The sequence below is a fragment of the Cryptomeria japonica genome, chromosome 4 (genome assembly GCF_030272615.1).
Source record: "Cryptomeria japonica chromosome 4, Sugi_1.0, whole genome shotgun sequence".
Taxonomy (NCBI): domain Eukaryota; kingdom Viridiplantae; phylum Streptophyta; class Pinopsida; order Cupressales; family Cupressaceae; genus Cryptomeria; species Cryptomeria japonica.
Genome location: NC_081408.1, coordinates 480,835,377 through 480,862,568, shown reverse-complemented (window position 1 = coordinate 480,862,568; position 27,192 = coordinate 480,835,377). Strand labels below are relative to the sequence as shown.

Genomic DNA, 27,192 nt, shown 5'->3' with positions numbered 1-27,192 from the left:
TGCAAGAATACCATATCACTGACCTCAAAAGTCCTCTCAATACGGTGCCGATTCGCATACACCTTCTGTTGGTTTTGTGCATGGTGTATGTTATCCTTAAGTGCCTTGAGGATATCCTGTCTGTCCAGATTCCAATCCCAAGCTCTAGGCGCTTTGCTATCACCTAGCGCCAAATCAACAAATGATAAGGCATCATAACCATACAAGGCTCAGAAGGGAGTCATACCAATAGACATGCGGTGCATAGTATTATAGCAATACTCGCCTAGATACAACCAACACACCCATGCTCTCTGTTGACCCAAAACATAGTTACGCAAGTATCCCTCTACCCACTTGTTGACTATGTCTGTCTGACCATCCATATGAGTGTGGTAATTGGTGCTAGGGGTCAACTCTGTACCTGCAAGTTGGAATAGCTCCTGCCAAAATATACTCATGAATCTGCTATCCGTGTCACTAACAATAGTCCTGGGAAGTCCATGGAGTCGTATTACTTCACGGAAGAATAACTCTGCTACCTGTGAAACTGTGTGGTTAGCTGCAATATGAAAAAAAGTGTGCAAATTTTGTCAGTCTATCCCCAACCACGTAGATGCAATCCTTCCCCTAGACTCTCAGAAGACCAATAATAAAGTCCATTGAAATACCCTCCCACTTCTGCTTTGGAATAGGCAATGGCTACAAAAGACATGTTGGGAAAGTATGCTCTGACTTGTTTTGCTGACAAGTCACACTCTCATGAACATAGCGCAAGGCATCATCCTTGAGACCCTTCCATGAGAATCTCTCTCGTACCTTCCTGTATGTCTTGAAGTACCCAGGATGTCCTACTAGTGGTGTGTCATGGATGGCACGTAGAATCTTTTCCTTCAATTTCGATCCAGGAACTAAATAAATTCTGTTTTTATAATATATCACATCATCAATCATAGTATACCTGTCATCCTGAATCTGTTCATCCATAATTTTGCATGCAAACTGATTATCAGAATACTCAAGCAAAAATTTAGACTTCCAATCAGCTGAAATCTCACTCAAGGAGCATAGGGCAGCAACTGAAGGTCTCCTGGAAAGTGCATCAACAACAACGTTCTTCTTCCCTTTGACATACTCAATGTCAAATCATATGCCTGTATTTTGTTGACCCATTTTTGTTGGCGCTCACTAAGCTCTTTCTGCTCCAAGAAGTATTTCAGACTATTATGGTCGGTCCTCATCACAAACTTCCCACCTACTATATACTGTTTGAACTTCGCCAAAGCATGCATAATGGCAAGCATCTCCTTATCATAGGTGGAGTACAGTATCTCATTATCCCTCAATTTCCTGCTCTCATAGGCAATGGGATGGCAGTTCTGCATAAGGACCTCTCCTATGCCCTCTTATGATGCATCACACTCCAAAACACAGAGTTGAGAGAAATCTGGAAGAGTTAAAACTAGACATGTGCTCATCTGCTTGAGCCTATCAAATACAACCTGCGCTTCATCTGTTCATCTAAAAGCACCCTTTCGTGTGAGATCCGTTAATGTAGTTGCAAGCTGTGAATAACCCTTCACAAACCTCTTGTAATATGCACATAAGCCTAGGAAACCTCGCAACTTTGAAACATTTCTAGGTGGTGGCCAATCAAGTATTGTTTATATCTTCTCCAGGTGGAATTTCACTCCATTAGCACAAATCATAGGCCCCAAGTATAATATCGTTGTAAGTCCAAACTCACATTGGACATCTTGGCAAACAGAGATTGAGCCTCCATAATACCAAGAACCTCATCCAAACGCCTTAGGTGCTCCTTGCTCCTCCCAAGTCCTATCGTATATCAAAATGTCATCGAAGAACACCAACACATACTTACGCTACTACTTATTAAATATATGATTCATACATGGCTGGAATGTAGCAGGTGTGTTAGTAAGACCAAACGACATCACCAGAAACTCATAGTGCTCGTAGTGACATCAGAATGCTGTCTTATGTATGTCCTCACGAACATGAATCTAATGGTATCCTAATCGAAGATCAATCTTCGAAAAATACATTGCACCACAAAGCTCATCTAGTAGCTCATCTATGCACGAAATCAGAGACCTGTTCTTGATTGCTTTCCTATTCAGTGCATGGTAGTCAATGCACATGCGCATAGTGCCATCCTTCTTCACCAGCACCACAATAGAAGCAAAGGGGCTAGAACCGGGCCTGATGAATCCCATGTCCAATAGCTCTCGGATGGTCTTCTCTATCTCATCCTTAAATGCCTTAGGATAGCGATAGGGAACAGTGATGACGGGCTTAGCGCCCTCCTCTAGCTCTATCACATGCTCAAAGCCACGGTCTGGAGCTCTTCTAGGAGGAATATCACCGAAAATAGCTCCATGCTTGTCCAAAATAGTTTGGACATCAATATGAAATGGCTGCTCATCAGGAGAAGGTGTCTTGGATGAAATGTAACATTGCGCCGCCCAAGAAACATCACCATGTCTGAAAAGAGACTCCATCCAGTGTGCTGAAACAACCATAGGTCCACCATTAGAAAGAGCCTTCAAAATCACCTTCTTGGCATCTGCCATAAATTCCAACTCCATCCCCTTGAAGTCCTGTACATATCTACCAAGTGACTGTAGCCACTGGATGCCAAGCATTGCATCAATCTCACCCAGACCTACAACATAGAAGTCATCGGTCAAAGTGTAGTCTCCCATTTGTATACGAAGCTATGGCACCCTCTTGGTGCACCTCATAGCAAAACCATTTGCCACAGTCACACTAAAACCAACAAAGTGGCTAGCCTACAATCCACTTGTGAGACTTATTGTAAAAATGAGGAAGCCTCATGTGAGTCACTCTCCAATGCTATCGTTTTGTCTTGATGAACCAAATTTGCCTATCTATCAAATTCTTCATATAGATTTTTGCAAACCTCACTTGTAGCCTTCATATCTCTTTCTCTCCCAATGCCTTCTTTGCTATCTTTTGATTTTACTTTCTTTCTTGGTTGCTGATAAAAACTTGTAGATACCAAATCATTATCATCTCATTTGGTATACCCATAAATTGTGCGAAGGTAAGCATCTCTTGTATCTTTTGAGGAAGAGAGCCATACTTGTCATAGCTGGCCATAATTGCTTTATTTGTTGGTGAAACATGAGGACCCTTAGTTGTTCTAATAGATCGAGATGATCCACTAGAATGCCCAAATTTCTTTGAAATTGTATCATTCAATCACTGCAATTGACAGTTGATCTTATGTTGTGACTGTTCTAACTCTTTCCACACCTGTGTATCCTTAAGCAACTTTTCCATGATGACTCGTCACGCTGCCCCACTAAAAACTAAACCAAACGGAAGTACACACAACTTTGAATTCACCTAATAGGCTGGCAAGATCCAAGCTCTGATACCACTGAAAGATCCCCCGCCAATGTGTAATGCAATCTTTCTGATTTGTATGTTGTTGGACTGAAGGTTTTAATGTTGTTTTCAGAGTTTTGTGCTTGGGGTTTTGACGCCAATGTGTTGCATTGAGTTTCATCATAAATAGAACCAATGAATCACAATTTTGGAACTCAAAATGCAGAAATAAAGTGACTGATAATTAACTCAGAATTCTTATTTAGGTAAATAGTAGAATAATTTTCAGAGTCAAGAAATTTATTACACCAAAAACAACAATTAGCATACCAGGAGTCCAACGCCTAGCCAGGAAGGGTGTTTTATTGAATAATATCAGTATAACACGAACTATGGACTCCCAACTAGCAAAGATAGCTCCAAATGGTTTTATTCACTACTGCAACAATTACCAAAAACAAATATAGGAAAACTACTAACTCCCACGCCTGGCTCCCAGGCTAGATTATTCAATTTATTGGAAAAATAACAATGACTGAGAATTTTATTCTTGTAGCCTGCTGAAAATATCAATATATTGTTGTGAAGTGCCACTAATAAGACTGGCATGAGATTTAAGCCCTCAATTGGCTGGATCGAACAAGTTTGGCATTCTGAGGGTCTGCAAATGGTACGGCTGCCTCTAAGAGTTGTATGGCTGGCTTAGGAGGTGCAATGGCTGCCTTGTGAAGATCATAAACCCTTCCAAATCTGCAATTCGCTGAATTGAGTGTTCTCTCCAATAGGAATTTTGAGTGACTTCCTCTCTCCTCTAGATTGGTGTTTCGTCCAATACACTTGCTTTCAAGGAGTTTTTGTTCCCAAACGACTCAATTGCTGCTGAAAACCTTCTCCAGAGCTCAATTCTCAACCTGTGTTGTAAAAATGAATTCATAGATGCCAAAATGAATGCTCTTCTTGTTTCTTTATAGCCTCTTAACCCTAAACGTACCCTTTAGGGTTCTCATGCCTTATTAAAAATGAAATTTATTTAATAATTATTCCCCTAGCAAGTTCACCCAACTTGAGGGTCTAATTTGTCATTGAGGTTGGCCACTTTTTAAAAACAATTTATGCCTAGGGGGGCGTGCCATGGGGGTGTTTTATGTTTTATTATTACTTTATAATTTGACCCCATAAAGTCACTTCAATTAACTTTTTTCTATTTTTAGAAAAAGTGACTTTATAATAAAATAACATTATATTCTCAAACAATAACACTTCCTAGTGCCCAAGTGTCAAGTATAGGACCCCACATGCTAGCACTGTCATCTCCTATTCACTGAATTCACCTACGGAGATGGATAACAGGTGAATCTTTGTATCTAAGTGATCAACTAGGAAAGAGGGGACATTAATTACAATTATAAAAGGGATCATTTGCATATACTTGGCTTATGTTATTTCTGTCTTAGAAGCTTGAGAGCTTTGGCTCTCATTTATAGGAAATCCAAGGACGAAAACCCTTTGAGGGTGGTTTGGACAGAAACCCAAATCCATCTTTGGTATGGATTCATCTAGAATTCACCATTGCGCTTCATCATCAGATTGTTGGAGGTTTCAACTAGAAATCTCTCTAGAGTGTTTGAAAAGCAAATTCTTTTGAAATTTGTTAAGTTTTTGAAGATTTGATGTGCTACAGTGCCAAGTCAATTTTAGTTTGGTTTTCTAATTTTTTTGGATGAAGTCTATTTGCAGGTGGAAGACATAGCTTCAAATTTGGAAGCTTATTTGCCATATTTTCATAATAGTTTGAACTTTGGACAGCTAGGGTTTGGAGGTGAACACCATGTTTTAGAAGGGTTTTATGTGATTTTTGGCATCTGTTATCATCAGAATTATGTTTTAGACCTGGCAAAATTTATATCAGACTTTAGTTCAGAAGGGTTTGGATTTGTTTGAGCAAGGGCTTGACAGAATTTCATTGCTAAGTTGTACAAAGGGTTTGCGCGCTTACCTTGGAGACCTAGTGCTAACCTTTGGAGGTGATTTAAGGAGCTATTTCAGACATTTGGGACAGCCTCATCCTTGTTTCAGGTCTGCCATAAAAATCAGATTTATATTCAAATTTGTAATCAGCATCCATACCTTTTGTAGATGGCAAATACGCTGCTCATAAATACATACTACTTTGTTATTCTGTTATGTTGCTGTGTTCTATTTATTTTCCGTAAGTAGAACTATTCCATTCAGAAGTAAACACCTTGCTGATTGGCTTTTTATGCATCATAACATTGAAGGCAACAATCGGGTATGTCATTGTATTGAAACTCATTGAATTCAATAGGAAAACCTTGCTGTTTAGAACTATATCAAACATCTCATTTTAATTCCAGTCCATATATTTGTTGTTATTTCTTATGTTAAATGTTTCTATAATTGCTTCATATCATGGCAAAAACATTTATGCAATGAAAACTCATAAAAACCAAAACAAAGCACTCAAAAACAAACTTAGAAGATTTAGACCAGCAATCAGAAAAAACAGGGAAGAATAAGGGTGGGATACTACAAGCTAGCAAAGGAACAAAAATGGATTTGAAAAAGCAATGGTTGTTGCATTTTTATTTGATGGCTGGATAGATGTTAGGAATATAACACATTAATTTTTTAGTGGCTTCAAGAGGAAAATTGGTCTTTTTAAAAGTTAGATGATGCCTTCAGTAAATTAAAAAATGCTGAGACCTTGTGTAGCTTGTTGGGTGGGTTAGGTGGTGATGAAGGTAGTAGTGGATAATATTAACCAGATAGTTATGGACAATGAATCTGCATATGTAGCAGCTGGTAAACTATTAGTGGTGAGGCACCCTATATTGTTTTGGAGCCCTTGTAAGGTCCATTGCTTTGACTTTCTCCTTGAGGACATAGGGGAATTGATCTAGGTGAACAACATAGTGGAAGATGCAAGAAATGTTACCTTATACATCCACAATCAAATATGGGTCCTGAATCTCATGAGAGAGCACATTAATGCCAAGGAGCTTGTGTGTTCAAGATTCACACGCTTTGCCTTTGATTTACTTACCTTGTGGAGTATAGCAACTACATTGTCCAATTGTGAGTGCATGCTTGTAAGTGAAAGTGGTTGGAGAGTCCTTATTAAAAGAAGGCTAAAGTAGAGAGGCTCATGAAGACCATTTTTGATGATAATTTCTCAAAATCGTCGTTGAGATCATCAAGTTAAGTTTTGATCAATTTGTTTTTCAAAGAATTTTTGTTTTAACAATGTTACAAGTTGTTTTTGTAATACATTAATATTTTAGTTTGCATGTACCTGATTGGATTGTGGCATTATCATCTTTCTTGGACAAGGAGACACATGAGCAGTTTTTAGAGACAACATCATTATTCTTCTTCATGCTTCCATCTTTCAATTCCCAACCTAAATGGGAAGCATTCCTGCATTTGTACTTGGTTTTGTTTCTTTCTAAGAGGAGACAAATTTGTAAGAATTGTATTGTGTTTTGTCTTTAGACACTTACCATTTTTACTATAGATTATTCATTATAGGGTGGATACATAGTCTCTCTCTTTCCTTCTTTTGGAGGGTGGGATATCAATTGTATATTCGTTATGAATGTAGTTCTTGGGGGTTATTGATAAGACCTCCATACATCACTCACTCTATCACTTTTATATGATCTTTTGTATTCTCTCTTTTGGGGAGGGGTTTTTTCCCAAGTGATTTTTCTCCCTTTTTCCATTTGTTAGAGATCATTTGTACATGGGTACCTAACTTGGCCTAGTAGCTGAGACCATTATCATCCTTGCATTATCTTGCATAATAATTCCCTCTCCCTAAGTTGAACTTAAGGAGTGGGGGGGTGTTATAATGTCTTGTACCTTGTAATTACCTAGTGAGGGGACATTCACATGTTAAGTTAAGTTAGGTCCTAGGAGTCATTTCTAGAAGTTAGTTATAATGGAGCCATATTTACCTCATTTATTTTTAGATACCTAGGTATTCAATATTTTCATCATGCATTTAATGTTTGTATCAAGGTAGTTTATCATACTACATCTCACCTTGCCTTTATAAGCAAGGCTCTTGGACATTTGTAACATCTTATATCCCATATCTCATATCTCAATATTCGAGCAAGCTCATTATCTTACATACTCTCTTGTTGAATGCATCATTTGTTTTTGCAAGTGATTGTGGAGTCTGCATCTCCTACATGAGTGAATGTGACAGTGGCCTAAAGTGATTAGCTTGTAGTACCACCAGTCCTAAGCTACACCCTTGAGATGAAGAGTGGTGAATTTGATGGCCTCGTCCTCCGTCATTAATTTCAATGTTAAAAATGGGTCAAATTTTTGAATCCAAGAGTGTGTGGTACACTTGTTTGATCCATCAAATGTGGAAGGGTCAACTTTCCCAATGCCTATTTGAGATCTCATGGGTTTGACTATTGCCTTGCCGTTGCTCTTTGTCCACCCTTATTTTTCTTCAAGCTCATATTATTTGTGAGTGTCATGGCCTCCTTAATCTCAAGTGGTCCACCCTTGTTTTTCACCATGTCATCAGCAATGGAAGTTTGGATTTCCAGTTCAACAACTACGTCTTCCCTGCAAATGAAATTAGGTTGAAAAGGCCTCAAAGTAGAACCTGTAATTGGCCTTTGGGTTTCTCGGTGAACATTTACTCTTGGCGATCTAACTTCACTATTGTGTGCCCGCAACATATTGTTATTCTGCATAGTTGAGACCAGCTCTGCCCTCATATTTGTTAACTGTTGTTGTCCCTAGACAAGCCTTTCCAACCAGACTTCATTTGGATCCTTGTTATTTTGACCCATCACCTGCTTGTCTTTTCTTTTTATCTCTATGTAATACTGATCAACGATGACTTCCAGCTGATTTAGATCTTTCTTCCTTTACCTCTAATAAAATTTTAACTCCCTATCACCTCCGTGCATGAAACTAGATGTGGAAAATTTTCACAAAATGTTTTCCCCCATAGTTTGCAGAAAAGATGCTTTGATAGCATTGTAATATTTATTTTCCCAATTTTGTCGGAAATCTCAAAAAAAGAACTTTTTTTAATTTCAATTTTGCAACTTTTTTATAATTATCAATGGTCAACTATTTCTTTTTTTGAATAAATAATTCATAATTTATAAATGGAATTTATTTTGAATTCAAATAATATGTAATTCAATGGTATATATTTCAAACTTATTTAAATTCAAATTATTATAAAATATGAAAACTCTTAGAAATGCTGCATTGATTTAAGTCGGTGGTTGTTGCTATTGTTTTCCCCTATGACAGCCAAAATTGGGGCAGCAATCTTGTTTGTATTTGTGGGCAGATAAGACAAATAGTGATTATGATTTGATTCACCACATCAACCTTGAAGTAGCGGGCTTGGTCCTGTTGATGTGTTTTTTATGCACAAAACATTTCAGAATAAAGTACCAAGGTAATTTACCCTCTCTTGAACAAAATCACCTCAGATGCTAAGAATGAGATCAACTAAAATGATTCCAAGGTTTCTACATTTCAGGTCTTGACGAGTGGGTAAGTTCAGTGGTTGATGTGAATTGCTGTGTTTCACTTGGGGGCTTACGCAAATGTTTGGATTATCATGATCGATGCGGAATAGGTGTGCTGACAACTTAAGATTTATCAATATGGCTCTAGATTTACTTATTACTAAAAAAGGGGGAAAAAGAATAGGGTTCAGGAAATCTATTCTAAAACTAGGAATGTAGGAAATGATGAATGGATAAAGTGGAATCAAGCCAGGCAAGGTCTCACAATCAGGTATTGACACAAGCTTAGTGCAATCGTCTAAGGTATACTTAAAGATTTTCAGGCTATCACCATCAAACGTTGACACCATCCAAGTTGATGCTTGTCAACAAACGCGTAATAGTTGAAGTTATGCTTACTTAAATTCCAGTTGACCACACAAGGCGCACTTACCAGCGGCAAGAGGCTAGTGGTATGGATTAAGGATACCACACAAATGAATTCCACAAATCTTCCATTCAATCTAACATACATGAAAATAAATTCTAATCTAACTTGGAGGAATTGAGAACCATGAATGCAAATACAACACTTGAAGAGCAAAATCACCAACAATTGAATAATGATTAGGATTCAAATAGCTGTAGCATATACCAACAATTCTACAAAAACTCTCTCTTACAAATGAGAGACAAAGGGGCATATATAGAGTCTTACAAAATGGATGGCCCAGATTGATCTAAGATCAACGACCGAGATCATGCCAACAAAAACCTAGAATTGCCCTAATTAGGGTTACATAAAAAATGGTGCCACCAACATATGGCCCAATGAAAAGATACCTAGTCATCAAATAGGGAATCTTCTAGAAGATTCCTCCCTGCATCTCTCTCTCTCCTAGCATACTCCAAGAATCTAGCCAATACTGAATCCAACTCCTCCATGGAAATGCTAGGCAAGGTATCTTTCTGTAAATCAATTACGTCCAATGAATCCCAGCAAGCATTCAAAGTGTTCTCCCATTCTGGCATGAGCTTCTGCGAACTATGAACATGAATCAACAAAGAGACCAAGTCATCTATCTGACTATTCTTCAAAGAGTCCAACTGGCAAAAATACATAAATTTCATCTTGTCTCTTAATTCGGCTAAATGTAAACCACTAGCATCACTAACATCAACACCCAATAATTCCTCAATCGAGGCAAGGATCTTCATCTGAATGTCCTAAATTAATCCTTCCATCTCCATACAACTCGACTGGGCGTTCTCATAAGTTGATTTCTTCACGGCTAGTGAACAATACCAGCCATGGAAATCATATCTGTCTCCACTGTGCACAATGTTCTCGCTGACTAAGGTGGAATTAGGAATCTTCTTCAATGCCTGGAGGCGTGGAATAGTCTTGTCTTGAATAGGCCGGAATTCTTCCCAAACTCCCTCCAAATACTGGATTTTTTTGAATATAAGCCCTGTTGTCCTATCATATGCATGAACAAACTGAGTAAGGAAATCATCTGCCTGCTTTCTTGTGCTTTCAATCCACTTCTCCACCTCTGAGTGTGTCCCTCTCGCTACCTCGCAGTGTGAATGTATTCCATGGTCAACTGCAATAGGGGAAATAAGGGTGGGATCTCCACGCCTTGTCCTTGCAATATATTCTCTGAGTCTAATATTTTCTTCTTTGTACCTTTCATTCTCCGCAACCGCTCTGTCTAACCTTGCATTGATTGCCTGGACGTTTTCACCAATCTCTTGGAATTCCTATTTTCTAGATGTACGACCAAGGGCAACTGAAGTGATCTGGAAATCCATAGGAGTAGCAATGTCCGTTGTCATGCTTGCAATAGGAACAACAATCTGCGCAATCCGCATTCCTGTCTCATCTCTAGCTATGTGCGATAAAATCTCCGCTCTCTTGGGCTCCTTCTCCTTAGCACTCCTAGCTAGGTAGTCATCAATATTATCAATAGGTTGCACCTCTATCATTTGTTTACTTTTTTCCATACTTCTCATCAGCCATTTAAGAATAGCGGCCATCTCCATACCATCATCGAGACATATTTCTCGATGAAGTCCTTTCAATGCCGAGATAACATCCTCATTATCATTAGGATTATCCCTAGTCCAATCATATACCTCATTTCCCAAGCTAACTTCCAAAAGGACGGTAGGGGAGTCCGGCTGATCATTATTCTCATCAGGAGGTGTAGATGTCGTTGTGGCATGGAATTCTTGAATATTCTCTGGTAGTATCACTGTGTTGGAACACTGCTGAGTCTCCTTATTCTGTTCTGTTACTTCAATCACTTCGATTGATGAGACACTGGGAAGGGGTGAAGGAATGATAAGTGGAATCATAGTCTTCTATTTCTTCTTCACATCCTCAATCTTCTTCCCTTTGGCCTTGACTTCTCCTGGCGTGTTCTTCCTTCTCTTGGGAGCTTGACTCTCTTCGTTTGCATGAATCCTGACATCACTGACAGTCCTCTGATCATCCTTGGAAGTAGACTCTTTCGGCTTCATCCTTTCATAAGTGAAGGGAACACCCATGTCAACTAACTTATTCATCTGTATATCCACCCATAGGCGGGAGAAATTCAAGACCTCTCTCATCAATAAATTTAGGTCAATCTCTTCTGACTCTAACCAATTAGGCAATAGGATTGCCTTCTTCATTTCACTCTCATACTGTGGATGTGTATGATCTCTATCATCTAATACCTGATCAGGAATGAGGAAAAGTCCACACTTCCTCATGAAATCCACTGACATTCTGGACCACATTCTTCTCTTCACTGCTTGTTCGTCCATCAGGTTAGCCCAATAATCTTCTATGTCAATCTTATGAGTGAACTTCTCTCCTCTGATCCTTCCGACCTTCTTGTCTGGATCAAATCTTTCTCTCTTCTTATAGGTAGCAAATCGGTAGAATGCAAGCTCCTCACTCACAGTGCTGGCGGCTATGGCGAACTGGCAAACCTCTGATGTCTTCCCAACTGAAATAGGGAATGTCATTCCTGTCCTGTGCTTCTCTCTTTGGATAACATCGAACTCTAGAAGCTGTCTCACCACTTCCAACAATATCATTCTGTTGGTTGGATACCTAGGAAGTCTGTAGGGTTCAAATTGAAACCCATGAATCTTGAGGTATGTGAAAGTGGGAAACTGTATATACGACAATCCATATTTTTCTATTAACTCCGTTGCCTCCTTGGACAATCTTCTGTGGATTCCGCCTTGCAACATTCATGTGATGTACATAGTGAATGAATCATTCACTCTCTTATAGTCTTCAATTCTATGCATGCTTAGCTGGGGGTAGCATTCATAACTTTTGAATTGTCCTTGCCCATTTCTGACTTCACCTTTGCATATTAATCCTCTGTATGAAACAAACCGTGCAAGCAGGTACACCAGGTAAGAAGTCATGGTGAATGACTTGGACTGCTCTACATTCCTCAGCTGAAAATCCAGATTGTCACTTATAAATTTATAATCTTGGACCAATTTATTAGTGTTCCTCTAAGACAATCCTGGATGAAGTAGAACATCCATCCATCAAATATTGCTCCCTGTGGCATCCCCATCACTCTGTTGAGTAGGAATATCAAATCACTATATTCCTCCTTAAAATCTATGCACATGAGTGTCTTGGGAGCTTTGGAATGATGAGATCTAGGCTCAATCATCCACTCTTTGTTAATTAAATTCTTGCATACACTCATCTTCTTCGTGTATCTTTCCACATAATCTTCCTTGGTCACATCCTTCATGTTTGTTCCGCGTGGAATTCCGAACACCTTTGCAATAGCATCCTCAACAAGGTAGGTGATGACAATGCCCTTAGGAGTCTTAATCATTCTTGTGGGTGGATCGTAACATCGTGCACATTCCAGGATAAGCTCACTGCACTGTATGGACTGTAGAAATCCATTGGCATGGAAAATGCCACTCTTCATAATATTTGCATATGCTGGGGAAGGAACCTGATCTCTGACTCCGAATATCCGACGCTACATCTGGTCGAAGTCTAGGAAATGCATGTTTGTATTAGCGATCTCCTTCCATTTGGATGAAATCTTAAGCTCCGGATAAAATCCAGTCTCCAACATCTTCAATAGTTCTTTCCTTTCCTTATATCCCGACTTTGACATCGCACTTGTACGAAGCTCGAAGTTAGACTTAGGAAAATAAATAATGTTCGTAATAAAATTCCTGACTTTCTAAAGATTTAGCTAATTCAGAGCATGGAGTCAGGAAAATAATCCATACACTTGGTAAATTTTAGCAATTAAGTTCAAAGTGAGACAACACTAAGGCATGGAAGCCTTCCATAAAATTCATGAATACCTCCTTATGCTTAGAGAATATGCAAGCTAAAATGCAAAGGAGTATACCAGATTAATGATGACTAAGGAAAGGTGTGAAAGGTTTGTGTTTTCACACAATGAATGTCTGAAGACACCTTCCGCAGTCAACAATGGAGGTCAACAATTTTGAAGACAACCTGAAAATCAGACTTTTAAAACATGTTGTAATCTTCAAAATGTGCATAATCTTGATAAAAATCAGTTCTGATGATCAAAACAATCATATTCAGAAATGTAAGTATGGCTGGTAAAAAAATTATTTCTGAAGACAAGTCTGAAAACTGAATACTTCAGACTTACCAGCACCTTGCAAAGTGGTTTAAATCCCTGAAAATGATAAAAAATGGCCAAGGGAACAGCCCCAAGCAAAATCGCCAAACATGGTTAGGTGGTTGGAAATGAAAATTTCTGAAGACAACCGCCTAACAATGGAGTTTTCAGACCTGCGACAACGATAAAATGGTCTAAAAAAATGCATAGAAAACTCCATAAAACACCGCCAAATGCAAAATGCCTAAGTTGGAATTGGCTGGGCAATAAAAACTTAAGTCTGAAAATTAATGGCAGCCATTAATGGAGGTCAAAATTTGAAGCAAACCTCAGATCTGAAGCGAATCAGCAGGCTGGAAATGATGGCAGCCACTAAGCATGAATAAAAATCACCAAAATATGGCACCAAATCACCTCCCAAGCAAAATCGAAATTTTCCAACTATGGCGCCCAGAGAAACGAGAATCGCCCGAAATCGCCCAAACTCGGCGAGTCCGAGTCCGAGTCAGGCCAAACGAGTCCCAGGGGCTCGGACTCGGACTCGGCCGAGTCTGGAGAGTAAACTCGCCAGACTCGCCGAGTCCTGAGCCCCAGACTCGGCTACTGGCTGGGTTAATAAAATGACAAAAAAAAAACATTTTAAAAAGTTTTTTTAAAAAGTAATAAGTTTTTTTGGAAGGGCGAAATTTGACATTTTGGTCTCTCCGTCAGGATTATTTTATGGAATATAACATTTAAGTATAAGTGACATTTCCTTATATCTTTCTTCTTTCTTATACTTTAAGTTATATTCCATATATACTGTCAGGATGTTTGAGAGTGGTTTCGGGCCTCCAGGAGTTATATTGCAAAATCTAGTTTTTGGAGGATTCTTCAGTTTTCCAGACTTAGTCAAATTTCAGGATCAGGACATTCCAGACTTAGCCAAATTTCAGGGCATTTGAAGATCAGGATGACATTCCAGACTTTATCACTCACCAACTTGACCTAGCTTGGACCTTCAAGAATGATACTCACCAAGCAAGACCTAATTAGCAACAAGTGCAAAACCAGGCCCTAAGGAAGACTCTCAAAGAAACCCTAATTCAGACTTGTAATAAGTTTTTTAGGCCTCGCGGGGCGCTGCCCCTCGACCTCGCCCTGTATCGCGACAGGAAGCGCGCAAGGGGCGCTGCCCCTTGACCCCACCTTGGGGGCGCTGCCCCCAAACCCCCGTCGAAAAATATGGGGGAAACTGTGTCGATAGAAGTAGAGAAAATTTAACCTCCGAGTCTGACATTGATTGGATCGACTAGGTAGATATAGAGGTTGAGACTGTAGCCATGGCAGAGGAGGAGCGGAGAGCACGAGCACAGACAGGAGATTCAGAGGCAGATAGTGACACGGATGTTCCTGATGTTGGTGAGCATGGCATGGTGTCACAGGGAGCGGCTATGGCAGTCGAATCATCTAGGAACTACCTTAGACGCCTTCGCAGGGGGCTGGGGCCGGATGGTGCAGGCTCCTCTGAGCCATAGACTTGTAGTTGTATTTACCTTTGGTATTTGTATGAAACATTTGATGATGATCATATGATGAAATGGATTTTTTATTCCATGAGTTTTGTAATATTGTATACATTTGACAATATTTATATATCTATGTTTGTTATTTTCTTCAGCTACAATTTGCGTTTATGCTTATGTGATTGATGTATACTTGTGTATGTAATTAAATGAGCCGAGTTTGATGATGTTATTGTGTCTTTAAGGTGTATTCAATAAAGGGTGTCTGAAACAAGTTTTAAATATTTAAAAATCTCTAAATTTCTTGAGTTTTTCACTATCCCAAGTCCAGCCGAGTCTGGAGCCGAGTCTGATGCCGAGTCCCGAGTCCGAGTCCGAGTTGGCCTTGCCGAGTCCGAGCCGAGTCCGAGTCTCGTTTCTTTGATGGCGCCATACTAAAATCTGAAAATTGTTGTTAATGGCAGCCTTGATCTGCAGTAATGAAGGTCTGAACAACAAGCAAAATGGTGGAGGAAAAATCGCCTAAGTCTCCAAACATGAAATTGCCAATTTTCACCCAAAAATGCTAAAGTTTGAAAAAATCGCCAAACTTAGCAAAATCGAAATTCTGAAATTGGTCTTTAATGGCAGCCAAGGGGAATAGATCAGCAAGCTAGAAAAAATGGAGGAAAATAAATCCTCAATCCCACACTTCACCAAAAAACGCCTTGCTAAAATTCACCCAACTTGGAGAAAAATCGCTTTCATAGAGATACCTGGCAGATTTAATAATAAAATAATGCAAAGGCTCCTCTCTTATACTTGCTTTCATCTCTCACTTTCACCACACAAGCAATGTGGGATAAAACACTTGCTTAAATACTTGCCTGGTGAAAACCTAACTTGCTTCTAGAAGATTCAAACATTAAATGATTATTGCAAGTTATTTAATTTTGCTTTTAAATTTTAAATAATCATTAATAATTATTTAAAAGCAATTAAATGGGGCTTATTATTAAAATATTGCAATTTAAATCCAAAATAAAGCCTCCAAGGGAAAATCGATATAGGTTGGGATTGAAAAATCCCTTCAAAAATCATTAAAATGCCAAAATTTACCCCATAAGAGAATTTCAACCCATGCTTGGATAAATATCCATGCATAACTTCATCAAAATTGCACACAAAAACCTCCCAAGGGAAAATCGATATGAGCTTGGACAAAAATCCAGACAAAAATACACTCTATTTGCAAAAAATCACCCCAGGGGAAATTCGATGGCAATCTGGATTGAAAAATCGACACTCCAAACTCACTTGACTTGGAAAAAACCTCCATGGTGGAATTTCGACCTCAGTTTGGATGAAAATCTGGAGAAAAATTCCTCAAAAATCATCCCAGTGGAAAATCGATCCCTGTCTGGATGAAAATCCGGACAAAAATTCTCACTTAATGCTCTCAAGGGAAAATCGATCCCTGTTTGGATGAAAATCCGGACAAAAATCCTCACTTAGTTGTCACAAAAATCCTGTTGGAAAATCGACTCAGGCATGGAATCATCCTCAACGTTGTTTGCACTCCAGTCCGCACTTCTGGTGGAAAATCGATGGCAGTCTGGATAAATCCTGACACTTAGCCAAATTTTAGCACTTCCAGGGGAAATTCGACCCAGGTATGGATAAACAGTGGGGGAAAATGGTAGCCAGTATGGATTTCAGGGGAAACCCATGTGTAGTATGGATTTTGAGTGGGGGAATGGGTTGGGTAGTCTAGAATGTGAGGGGAAAAGCACATCTAGCATGGATTTTGACCCTTTAACCCTTGGAATAAGGATTTCCCTTAGGATTTAATCATTTTAACCACCCAAAATCACTTAGAAACATTAAATTTATACTGGACTTAGGCTAATTTTCCAAAAATATAAGCGAAACGCTAGGAAAATATTGGAATAAAGTGCGAAATCAACCTAAATAATACCTTAGGAGCGAGAAAACAACTCCAAAAGGTCTGTGAATACCTTGGCACTTTAAAATCATTGATGCATGTGTTTAAAAACACGTTAACGTTCAATAGGTCTACACTTAGACAAAAACTTAGGATCATTAAAATATCAACGTTTTACAACTTGATCCTATAACTTCAAAAACCCTAGATGGCACTAGGCATGATCAAAACTCCGAGACTCGGGCACGGGAAACACAAAATTGCCCACTAAGTAGCCAAAACCCTAACCTAACAACGTAGAAAGTCGGCAAAGAGGGGGTCCCCGTTAGCAATGGGGCGATGTGTGAAAAGGTCACAACAGGTCCCAAAACCAAATGAATTTTTTAAATTTGCAAATGGCCTTGTGCTGGTGGCCAACTACATAGGTCCCATTGACTTTTAATTTTGTCTTTCGTAGCAGGCAATTAGACTTATCCTATTTTTTATGTTAATCTCCAAAGATTGATATGGTGTTGTAGACCCATAAAGACAATTTCAAAATCTTTTGAAGGTTGGCAGTAACATCAGTGGTAGGCCTTAGTTGGCATAAGAGGGAATCAAACCCCTTTTTTTCCTCATGCCTCCTCTACCAAGATTTGCAATTGGTGTGCCATGGTCTAGTTAACTGGAATTACATTAGCAAAGCATGTTTGACTCTTCAAATCTCCCATTTAGATAATTGTATGGTGCTTTGACTTCCTTATGTGCAACAACCACTTCATTATTATTCTGATTTTTATTTCCTATCCCCCTCAAACTCATACCATTGGCCCTCTTGAATGCCCTTGATTTATTAAAAAGAAACATGCGATCTCCACACCAATATTACGGCCAAATTTGGCCTTACTCAAACCAATAGATAAATAATAAAACATTCTAATTAATACTAGAATTATTTTATTATGAAAAATACTATAAACTATAACCAATCTATAATCTTTTGTAAATTCTAATAAAATCTTCTTGTGTTCAATACAACAGTGACTTCCGAGTGAAATCACTCATTTAGCAGGCTTTCATCCATGAGATTGTTCACTTGTAGGGATTGTCTTTTGGAGAATTGAGCAATTTGTCAAAGCTTAGCAAATGAGGGTTATTGGGAATCGACCATGATAGAATGAATCCTTTCCCTCCAATGTCTTCCTTTTTGTGCTTTTTGTAGCAACCATAAAAGTTAATCTAATATAACTTTTTATTTATTTTGAATATTCATCCCCTTTTTATTTTTAATTATTAGTTACCTTTTAGGTAATTAATATTTATTTATTTTGAATATTTAATATTTTCACTTTATGTTTTTTATTTTCCTTTTGCCCAAAGTAATAATAATAAGTTAAGTGTCTTTTTTAATGTTATAGCCTAAGAGATTTTTTAACACAATGAATTATTATGTTATTCCCCTGCAAATCCCTCCTTTAGCATATGGTGACTACGGGTCTCACCGATTCGACTCAGTTCGAAAAGGGGCCATTACAACTTCTTACCTTAAGAATAGCCTACTTGCAAGCAATGCAAACTTAATTACATAATATAATCCACTAATGTTAAATTTGATGTCATGCAATTGTTAGTTAGACTCCTAATCAAGAATATTGCAAACTATGAATAGATCTTCTAGAAGATTGTGTAAAAATAGTTGCAATGTCCCCTTATGGTCAAACTTAGGAAGTTGGGACAATTATCTATCACTGATCAATTGCAAGAGATTTCTTTTCTCAAAACTTAGAAGAATCAATTGCAAGAGACTTCTTTCCTCAATAAGTTTAAATAATGCTTAAGGTAATAATAATAGAAGTTGATACAACTTCACAAATGAACTTACCAATCACTCAACTGCTTAAACAAGATGCGCTCTTGTATGTAGAGCTTGCATATAAAGCATAAGAACAAATACAAATACATATTCATCTTATCGTTAGGGTTAGATCAAATTCTAAATTTATAATGCATAAGAGTTGGAGAGAAAGAGACTTGAAGGTTTGCTTGGAGCCATTTCTACACCAAGCCCAAGAAAGGTTGCCTTCTACAAACTTTTTGCTTCACTTGGCGGCTCACACTTGCTTGCCTATCAAGTCCCCTTTTCCCATATTATCATCTCTTGTGGGGGAATGAGTAGAGAATGCAATCGGGTTCCTTGACTGCTCCATGTAAGGGTCATCCAAGCTTCGATGCCCACTTTGGTCATCCAAGGATGGCTTACTTACGAGCCCCTCGTTACCCCTTCATCACATCCATACCCTTCCTCCACAAGGGTGCACTTATTATGCAAAGATATATAAACATTATCTAGAGAAACATATTTCTTATTATAATGCATGTGGCATAACTAGGATGAATTAATCATGACTTATTATAATATGAAGAATATAATTTCTTCTAAGTACATCATAACAATTAAGCAGCCATGATAAGGGTAGAATAGAGTGCTACAACTAAATAATGCATCTCCAATAGTAGAACATCTCTAAGATATTGCATTCAATTCATTAAGATTACTATATGGACTACGATAACATGCATATATGTCTGATAAACAGTACAGCAAATTCTCCATATGATTCAACAGTAATTTTAATAGATTATTACTTGTAAATGGTAGAGAGGGAAGTCTGATACAGCATACCAGGGAATTGTTGTGTTTGCAAACTTCCTATTCTCCCTCTAACGATTCTTCTGTCCCCTTTCAATAGTTTGACGTGCAGGCTGACAGCAGACTCAGTTTCTTTATTATTTCCTCTTTCCTTGATTGATGTCCTGAATGAATGGAGGGCTGGTCTTCTTATATCTGCGTGCCTGAATGAGGGTTGCATTGTATAAGACATGTCTCATGTCTTTGGTAATTGCACCATTCATAATTCTAATCGTACCTCATGGAAGATAACTAATTCTTGATTAGTTAACATTCCTTCTCCAACCACTACTAACTAATTGTTTGTTTATGAACATTTGTCTTATGTGAACCGGGTATTAAGCTTCTTCAATTTCTGCATTAACAACCATAATCGTTGCTTTCACAGATTACACTCCCTATATTGTCGATTCGTTGCACATAATGAATTGCTACAATGTTTCCATCGCATATTTTCATGATGATCTCTTATGACATAAATTACTAGTTGTTTTCTTAGAGACATGTTAATCACCCATAATACTTTTTGAATGCTGCCTTAGAGATATGTTAATCTCTTAATACTTGATTGCTGACTTGTCATTATTGCTGAGATTGCTGGCATATGGATGTGTTTGCTGCATCTTAAACTGTTTTAAATATGATTAGCCTGTCTTATTCTTTGGCTGGCTACTGTGACATCTTCTGATTATGTAATTAAGTATGACTGTCATACGTATTGCAGTCTATAATAATATTACTATTAAATTCTGCATAAGAAAATTATCAATGCATACCACCAAGAACAAAGATGTTACTGCCTGTAGCTTAATAACAGATCTGATCTGATCTGATCGATCCTTCCCTCCCTGGATGCTTTGATTCCTTTCCTTAATATCTCTCAATGTAAGGGGTAGGCCACACCTCTTTATCACGTATGCCCTTTGGCAAGAGACACACCCTTTCACCATTAGTACCCTTTAAAAGGGTGCAACTCTTCATCATTTCTGCCCTTTGAAAGGGACACAACCTTTCACAATCAAATCTGCACTTCTTATTTAAATCAGATCTGCTCTTCTCCTTCCTAAATTATCCCCCTCAAATGAAGTTCTCTTCTCCCTTTTATATCTCATGTTTGAGGGAGTCACAACTTTTCATTTTATGTCTTTTGACCAATCATTAACTTAATTAAAGTTTAATTTTATTTAATTATATTCCTTTATATTTTAATCTACTTTTTATTTTTTTATTCATTTATATTTTAATTTTATTATTATTTATTATTAAATTTATTTCAAAGTGGGGACATTACAATAGCTCATCTATATAAAATTTAAATAGACATTAAATATAGACTTAGAATGTGCTCTTCTCCTTGAAAATGCTGATGGTTAAAAATAGTGCAAGTTAAAAATAGTTCTGGCTAAAACTAGTGAACCTTGACAATTGGATTTTGGTGATAATTCTCAAAACCCATCTTTGTGTTAAATTTTACACCAAACCTTAATCATTTAGTACAAATCCAAAGAAACTAAATTAGAATATTGTAATCCCTTTGCAACACTATTGATATGATTTAAAAATAATGAAGTCGCATATAACCATTGACGACTGCATGGCTAAAAAAAAAAACAACACTTTGTTGAAGCATGATATGAATTGCTTTTTGTTCCTTTGTATTTGCTAATTGAAACCAATCTTTTGTGTTGACTGAAATATATTACAAGTAGCAGCCCCATTTGTGTTTTAAAGATTGTGATTACTTTATTCATGCAAAAATAGACAAACAACTCTTGGAACACATAGTTGACCATATTAATATTACAAGTGTGTCCTTCTATTAATGACTTTCTTTCCCTTGACATATTGGTTGACCCTACTAATATTAACACACCTAATATAGCTGGTTCTGCTTTGATTTCTAAAGTATTGTTTGCCTATAATAAGTAGCACCTCAGAATGGAATTTCGGGCTTGTGACTTTTTGATCTGGCATTTACACAGTGTCTTTGTATGATTTTGATTTTGAAAGGTACATTTTTATTATATGTATGTGCACCTTGCAATGCAATCCCGCCTTTTGACAACTCAAACTTGTTTCATGTTTCCAGGTGTGCACCTCACAATGGAAATCAATTGTTTGAAATTAAAATTCGCCTTCTTTATGTGCGTGCACACTTCATGGTGCAAACTTGTTCTTTGAAAAGTGAAGCTAATTTCACTCTATACAAGTGTGCACTTGATAGTACAAAGCCATTATTTTAAAAAATCAAACACATCCTTCCTTGTATAGGTGTACACGTCACAATGAAAACGTGAAATTCTCATAGTCAAACTTATTCTTCTCTTCCAGGCATACCCTCATAGTGTAAATCATTGAAAATTTGTTCCTTCAATCAGCTACACATCTTAAGTGGATCTTCCATTGGTGGTGATTAACTTGCTTGAAAATCTCATCCTTCCTACTTGTTGGACATACCTCTTTAAATATTTTAGGACTCTTTATCATCCTTTGTTTAAATATCCAAGAGATGGAACCAACATAAAATTACTTTTATTGAAGCCAACATGTAATGCTCTCTTCCTGAGCATATCGGTTTGGTGGACTATTAGTCTATTTAGTGGGTTCTCATAGGCTAATAAGTTGGGTTTGGGAACTCATGATGATAGTTTGATTCAGCAAAGACAGGTGTTTCTTTAAGCTTAGGCGGCTGAGATGTGCATAACGCCCTTTTTTGGAGCTGATTTGGATGGTTTTTGCATTCTTACTATTTTTAGTAAGTCAGTTGTTATTATTGCTATTTTTAGTATGGTCGGTGGATGTAATTAATAATGATATCTCAATTTGTGATATAGTCTAGTGCTTTTAAATTAAATAACAATAAGTTATTAAATTATAAAGTTAATTTTTTATCATTATTTTAATATATCTAATAAAGGACTATATGGGTGCCCAAATATTAAAGTATTTTTATTTAATAAGGGGGCCTTTTTGGGGATGAGTGCCACTTAAGGGAGACATAAGGTTTTAAAATAAAATTAAAAAACGGACTCCTTGGTTTGGGCATAACTTCTGCAAGAGCTGTAAAAGCAAGTTTTAAGAGCTCATTTCTCATGCTTGATTTGATATTTTGGAAATCGTCTTTGCTGGTTGAACTTGTTCATTTTGTGGCTTTGTAAGGATTAAAACCCTTGCAAGGAGCATCTTCCATGTCGGTGAGAGACCCAATCTGGAGGATTGCTTGGTGATTTTATCCAGGAATCATAGTTGAACTTCATTGTAGATTGATATTCTTAGTTTGATTCATAGAGAGCTCAGTGCAGATTGAAAGAAGGATTGTTTGATCAATTCAAGTGAGTTAGCTGCAGAATTGAGGAGAGATTGTATTTCGTTTGGAAGTGGCATGAGGTTCTAAAGAGGAGGTCGATTGGTATTTTTGAGGGGTTTGCTGCTGTTTTGTGTACACAGAGACATGCATTTCATGGCCTTTGGAGATGATTCTCGAGGGTGGTGTCCAAGTTCTTTGATGCCAGTTTGCAGATTTCAGTCCAAAATCAGACACATGTACTTCCAGATTTGATGGGTATGCTTGTAACATGTTTTTTAAAGCATTTTGGTTATCTGGGTGTTGTTCATACCAATGATATATTGTAAACCCAACTCTGAGAATAAATTGAGTTATATCATTTTGTGGGTATTCCTGAATATTGCTATTTTCTGAGTTATTTTATTGCTGGAAGTTATTTTATTATGATACATATCTTCTGCATATCTCTCTTCCTCCATAAACACATTCAAATCAAAAAACAAACAAAAAAGAACCAGGAGGGTATGGAAGGGTTCAACATGATAGGGGAAGAACAAAGGAGTTGATTAGCTGTGAAACCTCGGTGTGTTATATGGCCACCTACAATGGAGAGCGAAGCTCCACTTTTATTCTACATGCAAGCGATGTTTATCTTGGACCCCTTGATAGATTTTTTGGGCCAGGTGATAAATCATTTTATCACGTCTCCTACCTAATTGAGTCAGCAACAGTCTAATTTAACACCCAATCATTGTTCTATTTGGGTGCTCCAATAAATTACTTTTATCATAAAACTAAGTTTTATATTATTTAATTTTAGGAAGGAAGATTAATTTAATTATGGGCCCAAAATGTAATGCTAATGAAGGAGAATCTGGCCCTGATTTTGTATCTGGATAATAATTATTTTTCATGAACTTAAATTAAAATTTTACTTGGAGATCTCAAGGATAAAACCCCTTGATAGTATGATCTAGAGGACAAAAACCCCTTGGATTTTTTGTTTTGATTGAGGATGAAAACCCTCAATCTTGGGAACTGCTGGATGCAATTGTTACTGATCAAGTTAGTGGTACCATTGGCTGCTTCAAATTGGACAAATTCATTTTTATCTGTTGTTTCCTTTGTGCGATCTGTTTCATTTATTTTTAGCCGTTTGTGTAAATGTAAATAGACTGTTATTACTTTCTGAGTAATCAGAATTCTGAGACAACTAGTTTAAAGTTTTAGCGTGGGATATAAGGAATGTAAAATCGATTTTATTAGTCTTATCGATTTGCCTCTGCAGATGAAAAGCAAACGATTATATTTACTACCGATCACAGTATATTGTTTTCTCCTATCGAATGTGTTATCAATGGAGAGGATAGCGCATATATATCTTTTGTTTCATTGGATCGTGCCTCCACAGGGGGTCACGATCCGATGTGGAACCACGTGGTTCCACATAGGGTCGTGACCCTTGTGTGGAGCCACGATCCTTCTACACCGGCGATCATTCCCTTTAATAAACTCCACGATGCATTAACTATAGCATAGCAATTAAATTTAGTTAATACTAACTAAAATAAATCGCAAATGATAGACTTAGTTTCTGTGCACTGATAAAACTAAGGAGATGGATTTATTTTGCTGAGTGTTACGACTGAGACTATAATTAACAGTTTGTCTCTAGGGGATTCAAAAATGAGTCTCCCTTATAAATTCACAATGATATATCACTTGAGCTCATCGCAGTCTAATCTTCGATTAGATATGCATAAAATTGAGATGATACAATACTGACCTTACTTACATGTATTCTAGCTAATGTGTAGAACATTTCATTATAGTCTATGGAATGGCACATGATCACTTTATCTTTTCTCAAATATCAACTAGAAATACCGATTAGCCAGTCTTCAGCAACCACTATTACCTACTATCAATAGGAAGTCATCACTATTTCTGGAAAGGAATGCAGTCAATATATTTGGAGGATGGATACAAATTAATAGCTGAATTGACAATTGCTTTCTTTTAAATGTAATTGAGAACTTCTCCGTTTGGTTTGAAATTTTTAGTATTTTGCATTTTAAGGGTGCTGTGGTGCTGATCTAATTCTTGCTCAATAATTCAAAAACATTACTATGGCCATAAAACATCTACTGTCAGTATCGATGGTAAATTATGCTGTTCTAAATAGGAAGCATTATAATATAGGTTTGGATAAATATATTTTCATTTATTATAATTTCAATGACTTCTGTCAGCAGGTTGTTGGCAGGAAGTATGTAAGGCTCTACTCAGCTTCTGTGTCAGAAGAATTATATCCCTATGGTGAACCAATGCTGAGCAATTCCAGTCAGGTGAGAGATTATATTGTTTCAGAATATGATTGACTTCGTTGCATGGAATATAATTGTTCAATTTTTCTGGTCATTTTAATGTGGGAAAGATGATTCACATTGAGTTCCTGAAATATTTTTGTATCGCAAGATATTTATTAAAGTAATTTTTAATGCTGTCTTATAACTCATAAATGTGAATCACATGCTACTTATATGTGTCCATGGTATGCATTTACTTCTGACATTTGTAATCTGCACCACTCTGTTTGCTTACAATACGATAACTCTTATATGTAGTGTAGATCATTCGTCTATATTCCCTTCCTTGCAAAGTGGACTATACCTTCAGTCATTCCATTTCATCTTTATTGCTTACAACATGACAACCATTATGTGTAGTGTAGATCATTCCTCTATATTCCCCTATTGGCAAAGTGGAATGTACCTTCAATCATTTTAATTAATCTTTATACATGTAGATCATTCCTCTATATTCCCCTATTGGCAAAGTGGAATGTACCTTCAATCATTTTAATTAATCTATATATATATATATATATATCGGAGGAAAAGTGTACAAATATGTTTCATACGAGTAGCTGAGAACCAATAAAATCAAAATTAGCTCTTACGTAGCACAATTTAGACTAATACACGAAATAACTATGCACAGTCATCTCTCTAAGAGCAATATGTCGGTAATACAAACTAACAAAATGTGTAGAAGTCCAATGCCATTAGAACACTTAAAGAAGCACTCAGCCATGAACCAACAAAGAGCCAAAATCAACAGCATTGAAGATGACATTTCTTCTTCTCATTATCAGTATTCTTTTGATCAATACCTTTATTGAAATTCTGAATTTAACACTCAAGGGTATCGGTCTTGAACTCAAGACACTCCCTCAATCACCAATTTCGATAAGCTCTGGTAGGAGCAACCAGTTGCAAAATTGTGAGTACTCAACCTAGTTTGCTGGGCAAGCTACTTGCAGGCTTACTTGGGGTTGATTAATGCAAAAAAATTAAAAATTGCTACAAGAATTTTGTGAAAAGTTGCACAACTCATAGCAAAACCTGTTAAACTCATGACTTAAGGTTTGACTTGCCAGTGATAAAAGAAATTGGTCGAGCTTTCTATGTGTGTGTGGGCTTCCATTCATTGTTTTTTTCAGGTCATGATTTGGATTTCAGCTGCTGGGGGTGGGATTTAAACAACTTGGTTAGGTCTGTGTTTGCACTTTGCTGCTAGGCATCAGGTGTGTTTTCATCCCATAGTTACATGCTTTCTTTATTGGATTTCACCTTTTTTAATTTTCTTTAAAAATTCTTTTAATACATACCTGATTGGGATTCCTGTTTATCTGACATTGCATCTTTGTTTGTGGAGTCTCACATTTCAGAATTGGAGGACCAATGGAGGTATTCCTCAGACTAAGCAAAACAATGATTATACTTTTGTAATTGTGGATTGCTTAAGCGAGAAGTGTGCACTGATTGCTTGTAAAAAGACAGTGATAATAAGTGGTGCAACAAAACTTTTCTTCAGTCAAGTGTGGATACACTTTGGTGTCCTAGAGAGTAATATGTCTAATAGAGATTCCAGGTTCTTGAGCAATTGTTGGTGCATGCTGTAGGAAAGAATGGACACGAAACCCAAACAGTCCACTACCTTTCATCCACAAATAGATGAACAGTGGAATTTTTGAACATAACTTTGGTACAGCTATTAAGTGGTTATAATTAGAGGTATCCCAAAGGATAGAATGAAAATTTTGTGTTTATCCAACACTCATACAACAGGGCTATTCAGAGTCTTTTACCTTTTTTGTTTTATACCACCAAACCCAATTGATAATTGTATTGGAATCAAGTGAGGAGTTGGAAAATGGAGACTTGAGGTTGATAAAGCTCACAAGTTTGTGAAGAAAGTGAGGCAAATACACCTCTCAGTCCAATAGAATCT

The 27,192-nt window shown here is 37.3% G+C and overlaps 1 protein-coding gene across 14 annotated transcripts in view; it reads left to right on the top strand.

Annotated features, from left to right (window-relative positions):
* LOC131079503 (lysine-specific demethylase JMJ30) overlaps positions 1 to 27,192 on the top strand; it is a 153,752-nt gene that overhangs the window by 109,811 nt on the left and 16,749 nt on the right. For 8 of the 14 annotated variants that reach the window (XM_058017464.2, XM_058017463.2, XM_059219895.1 and 5 more), the window contains one exon: positions 25,149 to 25,244. In XM_058017464.2, the coding sequence (XP_057873447.2) occupies positions 25,149 to 25,244 (96 nt within the window). The other 6 variants (XR_009113987.2, XM_058017469.2, XM_058017470.2 and 3 more) reach the window with 6 other exon arrangements.